Source organism: Eretmochelys imbricata, chromosome 5, assembly GCF_965152235.1.
Source record: "Eretmochelys imbricata isolate rEreImb1 chromosome 5, rEreImb1.hap1, whole genome shotgun sequence".
NCBI lineage: Eukaryota > Metazoa > Chordata > Testudines > Cheloniidae > Eretmochelys > Eretmochelys imbricata.
Window position 1 is genome coordinate 89,299,234 of NC_135576.1, and position 12,799 is coordinate 89,312,032.

The 12,799-nt window shown below is 38.0% G+C and overlaps 1 protein-coding gene across 11 annotated transcripts in view; it reads right to left on the bottom strand.

Annotated features, from left to right (window-relative positions):
* Positions 1-12,799, bottom strand: part of AOPEP (aminopeptidase O (putative)) — a 389,108-nt gene that overhangs the window by 91,243 nt on the left and 285,066 nt on the right. The window contains exon 20 of one of the 11 annotated variants that reach the window (XM_077817478.1): positions 57-212. The exons of the other annotated variants lie outside the window; for them this stretch is intronic. Coding sequence (XP_077673604.1) covers positions 192-212 — 21 coding nt within the window. The 3' untranslated portion in view covers positions 57-191. Of the gene's footprint in view, positions 1-56; positions 213-12,799 lie in introns of those variants that run through there. 11 annotated transcript variants of the gene reach the window in all.

Below are 12,799 nucleotides of genomic sequence, written 5' to 3' on the forward strand. Positions count from 1 at the left end.
AGTGCTTGTTTCCCGAGCCCAAAAGTGGCGTTCCACTGTGGTGAGCATGTCTGTGAATGCCACAAGCAATCTCGTGTCATATGCGTTATGCTAGTCGACATCATTGTCAGACTCATCACTGTCAGTTTGTAGCTTAAGGAGTAACTCGACTGCAATTTGTGACGTGCCGGCGAGACCCATCAACATATTCCTCAAAAGTTCAGGATCCATTCCTGCAGACCGAAAGGGAAGACAGAGCGTGCAGTACAAAAAACTTTGAAAGATGGCACTAAATGTGTATGGAAGCACAGGGATTGCTGGGATGCAAAGCGATGCATCATGGGGCATTGGGACAGGACCCAGAATGCCTCGTCCCTCCCCCTTCCCACAAGCCACAGCGCCAGAATGGGGAGAGGTGCTCTGTGGGATAGTTGCCCGTAATGCATGGCTCCCAATGCTGCTGCAAGTGCCGCAAATGTGGCCACGCCACTGCGCTTGCAGCTGACAGTGTGACAGCAGCGCTTTCCCTGCTACCGTCTCCGAGGGCTGGTTTAACTCCAAGCGCTCTACATCTACAAGTGTAGCCACGCCCTTAGATATTTCTGGCTCTTTTCTGACTCTTTCCCATCCCCAACAACAAACTCCACTATGCCTGGCAGTTTTAATATTAAAACTATTTACATTCCAACGAGTATTTAATACATTTTATCATGTATTCTTTTATTTCAATTTCTATTACAAGTAATATAAGTGCCTATCCAATCCTTTAGATACTTTGGACAAAAAATAAATTATAATCCCTAAAAATATGTATAAATACAACAGTTTATCTTCAACCCTTATAGCCAAAATTACCAAACTTAATAAATAAAAGGTCAGTATGTTTTATTATATTCTCACTGTAGCATAAGTACTGACCATTTCCCTGCCCCCCAAGCCAGGTTTGTCAACTATTATGCTACACCATGTACATTTTATTGTATAGTACATTCTACTGAAGGGAAAGGATGGTCACAGGACTGGAAGCCACGGCATCTGTCTTCTATTACCAGATTTGCAACAGACTCACTGTGTGACTTTGGACAAACCTATCACTCTGTGTTTCAGTGTCTCCAGTTGTAAAGCTGAATTCATAATTATTACCTACCTCACAGGGGCATTCTGTAGCTTAATTAATTAATGTGTGGAACAAATTAGGAGAGAAAGGATGATCCAGGGGTTTGGTCAATTGCCTTAGACTTGAGAGACCTGGATTCAATTCCCTTGCTCTACCACAGGCTTCCTATGTGACAACAGGTAAGTCACTTAGGATATGTCTACACCAGTGTAAGTCCAGGGTTTGAACTCAAGCTCAAACCTAACTCTTCTTCCCTCTACAGAGGAATCGCACTTACCCTCGGTCCGAGCCCTGGGTATCAGGACCCCACGGGATGGAGGGCCTGAGCCTGAGTCAAGCCGGGACCTAGGGTTCAAGACCTTTTGCTTTGTGGTGTAGATGCATCCTCTGACGAAGCGGAGATTTTCCCTTGCTATGTTGTATGTGAGCCTAAATGAGTCTTACTGTTGAGCCTATGGGAGTTTTACTGTTTTGCATGAATACTGTGTGTGCCTCAGCTTTCCTGTGTGCTGCACCAATACCTCAAGTGGTAGGAATAGGGGTGTGTGACTTTGGCTGAGACCTCTGGGGCAGATGAGGCTGCTCCAGCTGCCTGCACGTACGCTATGGCCAGCGCCCTTCATAATCTGAGACCCAGGAGGGGGATGCAACCAGGTGATGACCAGGTAACTCTTTCCCAGGGAAGCAAAAAAAAGACAAGGAGGAGGAGCAAAGGGGTGTCTGAGGTCAGGTCACTGGAAGCTGGGCATCTGCTTGGGGGAAGTGGAAGACGGGAAGTCCAGGGACTTGGCTGAAAGCCACCGATTTCTGTGCTAACAAGTTCTGTGTTCCTGTTGACTAATAAACCTTCTGTTTTACTGGCTCACTGAGAGTCACTGCTGACTGTGGAGTTGGGATCCATGGCCCTCTGGCTTCCCCAGGAGGCCCACCTGGGCGGATTCGCTGTGGGAAGTGCACAGTGTGGAATGGGATGCTGAATGCTCCAAGGTCAGACCCAAGAAGGTTGAAGCTGTGTAAGCTTCTTGCCCTGGCGACAGTATGCTCAGAGAGAGGAGGCATGCTCCCCCAGAGTGCCAGCCTGGCTTTGTATGGAGTAGTTTCATGGCATCGCCCTGGTGACTCCGTGACACAGCCACACTGGACTCATGCTCTGGAAGTCTGTCAAAAGTATCCCACAATACCATGGGTTGACTTTCTTTGTCCTCTGGACAGGCAAGTTTGGTGGTCATTCAAATTTTCCTACATTGCACCACCAACAAAAAGCTAGAGTAGCCACATTTTGGAAGGGTGCTAGGAAGTCTGGGTTATGGCTGACCGGACTCAGACTCACATAATGAAGTGTAGATGCTGGACCCCCAGGTTGGGACCCAGGGTTCAACAATTCCTAACCTGGGGTTACAAATTAGTGTAGCTATTCAAGCCATAGATTAACAAACCCAAGGTCTGCTAACCCGAGTTCAACTCACCCTGGGTGGACGTTCCAGTGTAGTCACACACTTAATATCTCTGTGCCTCAGTTCCCCTTCTGTAAAACTAGGATAATAGTAATTCCCTATTTTCCAGGGTGTTGTGAGGAAAAGTATGTTAAATGATTGTAAGGCTCTCAGATACTAATGCAGGCCATGTAAGTACCTTAGACAGATATATGCTTTGTGATCCCCTGATGGAAGCCTCTAAGGAAATGCAAGGTATTATTGTATTAAAAGATACAATGAATCACAGTACTACTAATTATATATATAAAGCTTCTTGCCCTGTGCATATAAGAATCTTCCTGGCTTTTCAGTATATCATATATATACATATGCTATACTGAAAAGCCAGGAAGCTTCTTGATTTTAATAATTTGATGATGGTAGTCACTGTTGACATAAACCAGAAGTAGCACACTTGATATGGAAATGCATTTTGTCACGATCCAGTGGTTCTCCCCCACTATTGATCAATGGGTGAGGAATAAAATTTGCTTTAGAAGCAGTTTAAACGTTATAATTCCCTGATCAACTTTATAATAGGTACCATCAAGTAAGAGAACATTCTGTATTATAATAAGAGTATGGTTCAATAAATACTTGAGTTGGGCAATTGCTGCAAAATACACTTTCTGTATTTGTTCACATTTAAAGACAAATTCACTTCAGCCAAACTCACCGCTCTTTGCTGTCTGTGAACATTCAAGCTTTATATACATGAATTCTTGAGGAAAATGCATGTTAAACTCATGAATTTGAGTATTTGTACTGGAAGTGGTATATTTTATATGGAACTCTGTACCTAGCAGCCTAAGTTTCCTAGGAATTATGTCCTGTGCAAAATTTCTCTGGTCCAGAAAGGAAGAGAATTCAAACATTCTAAAATTCACATTTGACTCAGTGAGAGTCAAAGCCCAAGCGGTAGTTATACTCATCCAATCAGGAAACAGAAACAATGGCCTGTGACTTATGTAACCTAGTACAACTAACCAACATAGCTTGATTTTTCAATAGCTGAGTATCAAATATTGTCAGTCTGTAAAGTTTAATAAAAATGGGAAAAAATTGTCAAGTTAGTTAGAATAGCTATCACGTTCAAAGAAAATGTGATTTCACAGACATTCTAGGAGCAAAGGAGGCTAAATCTCTTAAATAATAATTATCTGCAAATTATTTACAGCAGAACTTCAGAATTACGAACAGCTCGGGAATGGAGGTTGTTCACAACTCTGAAATGTTTGTAACTCTGAACAAAATGTTATGGTTGTTCTTTCAAAAGTTTACAGCTGAACATTGACTTAATACAGCTTTGGGTATGTCTTCACTATCTGCCGGATTGGTGGGCAGCAATCGATCCAGCAGGGATCGATTTATCACGTCTAGACTAGCACTATCCCGTCGACTCCTGTACTCCAGCACCATGAGAGGCACTGGCAGAGTCGACAGAGGAGCAGCAGCAGTTGACTCACCACGGTGGAGACACCACGGTTAGTCGATCTAAGTACGTCAACTTCAGCTACTTTATTCACGTAGCTGAAGCTGCGTAACTTAGATTGATCCCCACCCCCCCAGTGTAGACCAGGGCTTTGAAACTTTACTATGCAGAAGAAAAATGCTGCTTCCCCCCCCTTTTTTTAAGTAGTTTATGTTTAACACGGTGCTGTACTGTATTTGCTTTTTTTCTGCATCTCTGCTACTGCCTGATTGTGTACTTCCGGAAATGAGGAGTGTGGTTGACTGGTCAGTTCATAACTCTGAGGTTCTACCGTACGAAGCTATACTGAAAATTGTTCAGATTAAGCTTTCTGGGTGGCGGTGGGAAATCTGTAGTTAATTCCACTTCTTTGGTTTTATGCTCCCTAAACTAGCAGGAGTTGTGAAGAGAGAGTCTACTCAGGCTCCATGAGGCAGAATTGCTATGACAGCAGAAACATACAAGTCCTGGGAGGTCCAGGAGTGGAAATACACGAGTCCAGCAACTATGATGAGGGAGACATCAACAAGATAGAAGAAAACGATATGCCCCTCCCCATCCTACCCAATAGTTTTATCTGTGCTATGGAATAAAAGAACATTTCACATCTCTCAGTAGAGACATCTCCAGGTAATTAGGGGAAGCCAAATCTCATCTTTAATCAGAAAAATAGTGGCTTATAAAGAGGACCTTGAGGATGGATAATGAAGGCCCTGATTCAGCAAAACACTTAAACCTATACCTAACTTTAAGCAGGTTAGTAGCTCCACTGGCTTCCTCAGAAGTCCAGGCAAAATGTAGAGAAATCTCTTAAATATTAACAAAAACAAAAGACTTATATTGCAAAGTTGGTAACGAGTTAGTCATCATTTCTTTGAAAACAAACAGGATCTCAAACATGGAAATGTTTAAAACTCTGTAGCTTGACTTCATTTCTGTTTGCAATATGGATGAGAAAGCATGAGCAACAAAATCACTGGCCTTCTGGGCTCAAGGTAAAGCCCATCTCTTTTCCCAGACATTTGTCTAAGAAGAATGGGAGCAACTGATTGTAATGAAAGTTCTTTTTATGTCCACAACTGAAAGACATGGCACTGTCTGAGCTTGTGTGTGTTTACCATATTTTGCAATGTGCTGTGAACCATATGGAAGGACACAATTCATAAATAAAAAAAATTATAAATTAAAACACTTTCAGTGAAAATTCAAAATGTTGTAAACAGGAACACCCCACTAAATAAGAGATTTAAGAGGATATTATGTCATAACCAGATGCAAAGTGAGCAAAATGTAAAAACAAATTTTTGTACCTTTTTATCAAGAGGTACAATATTACCATTTCCAGTGGTTTGCCCCACCAAAAGCACAGAGAACGAAAACAGTAATGTTTTAGGTCTTGATGTTGTAGAGGTCTGTGAGGACATCACGTCTGTCTGGGAGGAGCTCAGTGCAGGGTCAGGACTTTGCTTAACAGTAAAATGTGAAAGAAAACTTGCACCCACATAAGGCAGCTGTGAAGTGCTCTGGTGACATCACATAATTTTAATTCAAATAACTCATTAATATCAAGAGAAAACTTCCCTCAATAGATTTGCAGCTTTCCATGCACAATTTTGAGATACTTGGGGGTTCAATTTTAAAATGCAGGAACCTACATTAGGCACACAAAATTTGAGACCAGCTCATATACATGTACAGTCTGGATAATTGTGGATGCAACTGGTGACTATCTGAGCAATCCTATAATCTGCATCAACAAAAGCAAGATATGTGGAGGAAAGTGTATGCATAAATTACAAAATACCCACATTTGAGAATTTGACCCAGTGTGTTTAATACACAGCATACACTAACAAAGAACACTATTTTATTCTGTCTTGCAATTCATTCCTCTTCTTCTCCTCCTCTAATAGTTTTTTTTACAGTTTTTATTTGGCCATGATATTTTGTCATGTTATCTTTGGTATCATTGCCTATTCCTAAGACTATAACCATCAAAAGGCAGATTTAAGAACTTCCATAATCTTTTGAGTGTCTTTATTAAAAGCTTTGTACTCTGCCTTCTGTGCTTATACATTTAAAATAATATCCATCCTTCCACACTATTATACATGTATTTTTACAATATGTGAACAAAATATAAACAGATGAGAGACAGATAATGAGGGTAACAGCTAAAAACAACCATAAAAAGGTTAAGCTTATTTCTGACAAAACGTATTAAATAAAATACTGAAATAAAGCATATTTTTGAGCCAGACCACTAAGACTCCTTTAGAGTCATTACAGTCAATCACATCAATAAGAACTCAGGGACATTTAAATCATGTGGATTATTCAACTGCCATGCATGAGTCTGCATTCTAAAACTTCTTATGAAGTTTCGGGGGAAGAAAAATTATGGAGTATGAGAATGTAGCTCACCAAACGTTTCCCAAACGTGATAAGTATGTCATTCTAGTTTCTAAAATGCACCAAAAGTAACAGTTTTCCCTCTAGACCCAAAGCCAGCAAAAATTCTACTCAGAATTAATTATAAAAACACTAGAGGGAAAGGAGAAACTTGAAAGCAGGGTGGATAAAAATCAGTGATTTAAAAAAAAATTGGATTTTTTTTATTTAAATTGGATTTTTTGATAAAATGCTTTTTAAGGAAAAAACCGAGCTAAAGATAGTTTTAATTAAGATATCTTTGAGCTATAATGTATCTCATCATGGAATAGGGATTATAAATTCTAATTTTATAGTACGAGACAATATAGTCAGGTAATGTTTAAGAAAAGTTTTGTAAATGAGTTCCAATAGTTCATGGATTAGGGACCCAATCTTATGGGGTTCCAGGGGCTTCTGTGTAGATTATTTAGGTTAATCTTTCTATCTACCCAATGGGACTCAGTGCTCAGTCTAGAAGATATCATCAGAGATGCTTAGTTTTGCAGTTCTCAAACTGTGGATTTGTGTCTCCAGAGATAACATGCTTGTTAAACAGCAAAAATGTTTTTAAATAAATAAAATAAATAGATAGAGGTGAGAAATAACAGACCTCAACTCTATTGTCCTTCTGCACATTTCTGTACACAGAGTCAATCCCTTACCTCTCTCTAAAAGTGCAAAGTTTCAAAAAGTTCAATGAATAGAAGATTGTTCACGGTGGAATAGATCTACACAAGGAGAAGAAGTCTGGAGATAAAGGTGAGAAGGGAGGGACAGGCAGTAGGAACAAAAGTGAAACTGTTCGAGCAGCATATTCCAGAAGTCTTGAGGTCTTTCTGAGTGTAGCCTTCACTGATTTGAGATCTACCATACCACTCTCTTACTAGAAGGGAAAACCTATAATGGCAGCAGGTCATAAAAGAGACCCAATTTGGGAATATTTTAATGAAGTTCCTCTACCTGTAAGACAGGCATGCACGCAAAATGCAAACAGTGCAACAAAGAAATGCAAGGCCCAGTTACCTGAATGAAACAGCATCATGAGAAGTGTTCCTTCTCAGGAGGAAGCTGCGTTGAAGATGATGAAAGGAACATGTCTGAACATGCAGGATCATCAGGTTGGTAAACTTTTTTATTTCATACTTCTTTCTTAAGGACTGCCCGTCTCCCCTCTGACCTATTCTTGAATTCTCACGTTTGAGCAAAAAAATATAGTTATTACTCTATGGTACTATCATTTTAGATGCAGTGGTGATAAAAAATAAGTAGCTGAAATAGGCGGATCTTCTTTTTTACAATTTCACCGTTAAAGTAGTACCGAGTGTCCGTGAATGCAATGAGTAATACTAAATGAGCAGTATGGTAATAATAATTAAATAACTGCATTGACTTATTTTGTTTAGGAGAATCCATCCTCAACATACAGAATTCTGAAGACTATCCACCTTCAAGATCACCATTTTCTATAGTTTCAGAGTTATCTGCCAATGATAGTGTTTCAGTCACATCATGTATGTCACATAGCCACAGTATATCATCTACAGCAAAAAGAAAAAAAAAATCTCCATCATCCAGAAACAACCATAAGTCTGTGATAAGAACCAGCAGATTACAAAAAGAGGTAATTGATGAAAAAAATTGCCCAGTTTGTTTATGCAACAAACTCTCCTTTCCATACGAGTGAGAACCCACACTTCATTAACATGGTTCAGTCATTAAGACCAGGATACAGTCCACCCAACAGAGCAGATGTTGCAGGCAAATTGCTGGATAAAGTGTATGACAGAGAAATTGAGCAGTGTGCTAAAGGTCTAGAGAGTGGAATTGTTAACCAGAGTCTTGATGGGTGGAGCAATGTCCACAATGATCCTGTTGTATGTGCTTGTGTGACAACAGAAGAAGGGAATGTCTTCCTTACAGAAACAATTGATACATCAGGAAATGCGCACACAACAGACTACTTACAAGAAGTAGCAGTAAAAGCTATAACAAACTGTAGAAAAAAAATTAAAATGTCTAGTATGCAGCTTGGTCACAGACAATGCTTCAAATGTATCCAAGATGAGAAGAAATTTAGGAGAGAGTGAAGAGAGTCTAAAGCTAACAACATACGGTTGCAGTGCTCATTTGATGCACCTCCTAGCACAAAGACTTCAGTGTTCCAGAAATAAAGGCTAATATTGTTGAAATTGCAAAATACTTCTGTAACAACCACTTTGCAGCAGCTGCTCTGAAAAAAGTGGGAGAAACCAAGCTAACTCTCCCACAAGACGTGCGAGGCAACTCAGTAGTGGACTGTTTTGAGCACTATATCAAAAACTGGCCTAATCTGATGACAGTTGGTGAACAAAATCGTGAAAAAACAGACGGCACTGTCACAGCCAAAGTTCTCAACATTGGGCTTAAGAGAAATGTTGAACACATGCTGAGTACCCTGAAGCCTATTTCTGTAGCCTTGAACAAAATGCAGGGAAATAGCTGTTTTATTGCTGACGCTGTTGAAATTTGGAAAGAACTGAGTGAGATCTTAAAAAGAGAGAAATATGCAACAGAGTTAAATTACAAGCATTAAAAAAACAAATGGGACAAGCACTATCTCCAGCTCATTTTCTTGCAAATATGCTCAATACTCGGCACTAGTGTCAAACCTTACTTAAGTTACAATTCTGCTGAAGAAGAGGAGTTGGCTATCACATGGACATCCAGCAATCATCCCTCCATAATGCCAACTATAATAAACGTCAGAGCTAAGGGTGAACCATTCAAGAAATATATGTTGCTAATGATGTTTTAAAGAAAGTCATAGTGAACCAGTGGAAGTCACTTAAGGACTTGGATTCAGAGACTGTTGAAGTGATAATCTCACTTTTAACCACTGTAACTTCTTCTACCAGCGTAGAAAGAATATTTTCTTCCTTTGGACTAATTCATTCCAAAATGAGAAATTCTTTGGGATCTGAAAAAGCAGGAAATCTTGTTTTTCTTTTCCAGATTATGAACAAACAGGAAAATGAAGATGAAGATGACTGAGTTAGCTGCTGAAGCCAATATTTTCGGTTTCTCATGTTGACCTGGCTGACATAGTCGATTTAATTTGTTTTTGTTTTTTTAAATAATTCATTTAACTACTTCACTTCAAAACAATTTTAACAAAAACAAACCTGATTTTAAAAAACTTGAATGCTTAACTAAATTCAAAAATTCATATGCTTGTTTTGTTAAAAGATTATATATTTGTTGTTGAAGAAAAAAATCCAGAATACATAACTTTGTTGTTTTAGTTAAATAAAACAATTTAAATGTCTGTCCGGTGATGTTCCCCTCCTAATGCAGCATGGCAAGAAAATCCTCCAAATACTAATGATTAACCTGTTGAACTGAATAGTTCACGTCCCAATGACTTCATAAGTATGTGCTTGAATTACCTTTGGTAAATGCAATAACCAAACTATCATTCATTTTCTGATATAGCTGTAAAACTAATCTGAAAAGTTTTCAAAATAAATCACTTTAAAAATATATATAGTGTATACCTTCTAAAAATGAAACCTACATCTATATGTGAGGTGTGAAGAATATACATTAAGGTTATAACAACCAACAAGAACATACTTTTATGTAGAAATCCATGATTAAATCCAATCTGCCTGACTAGTGATTTAAATCAAATCCACCCTGCTTGAAAGGCACTGAAAACAGTCCAATCCTTTTTCTTATTCTACATTTTGGAAAGAACAAATGTTTTTTCCACATTTTCTCCTTCCACATTTTATAAAAAATAAAGGCTGGGCAAATATGTAGCTTGCCAAGTATCAGCCACCTAAAACAAGGATTTATACATGGAAATAATGACAGATCTTAAGCTATAGTGGTATTAGTGGGTGCTACTAAAATAATACATCCTATTAGTATCATATGATAACGTACACAAAGGTTAGCTCATTAAAATGCCTCCACTGAGCATTATTGCCAAATAAAGTGTTCTGCCACAAAAGTGCAACTAATTTCTTCTATAAATTAAATAACCTCTAAAACAGCTTTTTTTTTTTTGGTAAACTACACAAACCCTGTGTTTTACATTAAAGTGACCTTAATCTTTCACTACACAGGAGGGATGACTGTTAGCAATGAACTGCTGTAATTACCAGGGATGTAATTATCTGTAAACTATTTCCACACATGGCTATGCTAGCCTGTGTTCTCCCAATTTAGTAATGGTCATCTCGGACTGGGGAGGGGAACTACTGCATCATGCACACAGTGAAGAGTTGTTTTCAACACTCCAAAAATGTGGCTAGTGGGAATTATTCACCTCACTGACATCATCAATAATAATTAAGAGGTCTATGAAAATTAATGTGACCCCTGGTTTATCCTATGTGATCATGCTTAGACACTAACAATGAGGTCCACTATTCAAAAAGAAACTAATACATTCTGATATCAACACTATTCCATATAAGGTGCAACTGAGCTCAGAATCAGGCTCACTTTTTGTTAAGGCTCCATCAATAGCTGTATTCAAATTAAAAAATACATATTTAAACACATGATATCTTCTTGCCCATTTTGATGCTATCAGAGTCATTGTAAAGAAGCAGGCTATTTTGATATTGTCTTTATTATAATTCCAAAAAAGCGTTATTTTTTAAAACTAAATTTTGCAAACAAGTCCATTAAAATGGGTATTTTTAGCAAGATGGGAAGTGAAATCCTAAAATATTTAATGTTAATGAGCAGTAATTACATCCATACATGCGTAGTACAGAGAAATATAGAGATATATATGAGGATTATGACTATGCTGGAAAACTGATATGTAAAAGCATATTCACAGCATTCGCTGTAACACAGTTAACGAGTATGAGGTATTGCAGAAATCTCACAACTGAGTTATCTTTCTCTGTTTGGCTAGGGAATGAAATATTGTACGTAATCAATGAAAGCCTGTTAGTCTTTGCAGATCCTGCAGGGTTCTGTAATAATAGCATAATTTGGTATGGTACCATTTCTTCTGAACCAATACACAGTGGACTCCACAGAATTCTCAAAGTAAGTTCTTTACACTCTTTTTTGGCCCCGGGGGGGAGGAAGGGGGGGCGTTAACGGCACTGTATGGGTATCCAAGTTCAGAGCAGCCTTAATTCTGAACTTCTTAGTTTTGTGGATTCAATTAAAATCCTTAACATTAAACACTTTATAAATATAGATTTACACCACTCTATTTAATAATGAGGATTTTATATATACTTGTGTGTGTGTTGAGAGAGAAAGATACACACACATACATGTCATTCTTGGTAAATGCTTTAGTGATACTGTGCCTCTTTCAACACATTTTTGTTTTATTTGTGAGGTTTTGTAACCCCTTTGCACTTAAAAATTTAAAACCACAACTCATATATTAAAAGAGTTAAAGGACTCATTTCTTCTCTTTCAGCCATTAACAACAAATGCACAATTGAGTAAAGGATGAGAAAGCTATAACGTTTAGCACCATCAGCACATATTCAGGTTTTGCTTTTATTAGAAACTTAACCAACTGTTTCAAAACAGTCAGTTTTGCTCACATTATCAGGGTTTGAAATGTTACTAATCATTATTAGAGCAAAAAGAAAGTGAAAGATCAGTAAAATAAAAATAAAAAAATAAAAGACCATAATGTATTAGTAACCAGCAGGAATTGCTTTACACAGATGAAAACAAAGATTTATAAGGAAACAGCTGAAATTACTTTGCAAAAGTTGACCTATCCCTAAGTCTCAGCAGAAGAAAAACTAAAAACACTATGAAAAAACAAGGGAAATGCAACTTAGATAATTGGGATAATTAAGCCGCCTTTATATATTGTAAATGTATATATTTTTATTTCAGTGCCCTTAAAAAATCATTGCTTATTTACTCCATTTTAGGGCACTGATTCTCCTACTCATAAGCTGTTCACTGCTCTCCAAAAGGAGTTTACATACTTCATTTTTAATATTGAACTCCAGCTACCAGTGGCATCACTGATGCTGAAATTTAGGGGCAATGTACATGCAGAATTTAACTAGCCTACTAATAAAGAGTATTTTTCCCTTTCAATTCCCCTGTAGATGCAGATCACATGTATATGATGACTCTATTAGTCTGACTACAATGCTGTTTTCTTCTGTGTAGTACTTAGAATTGGCAAGAGAAGTGGCCTTCTTCTCTAAATAGGCACAGCCCAAAATAATAATATTTACCACTTCCATCAGACTTTTCACATTCAAAGCACATTACAATATTAACTAATTATCAACTTTTTTTTTTTTAGTCCTGTCTCACCCTCCTTATTTCATC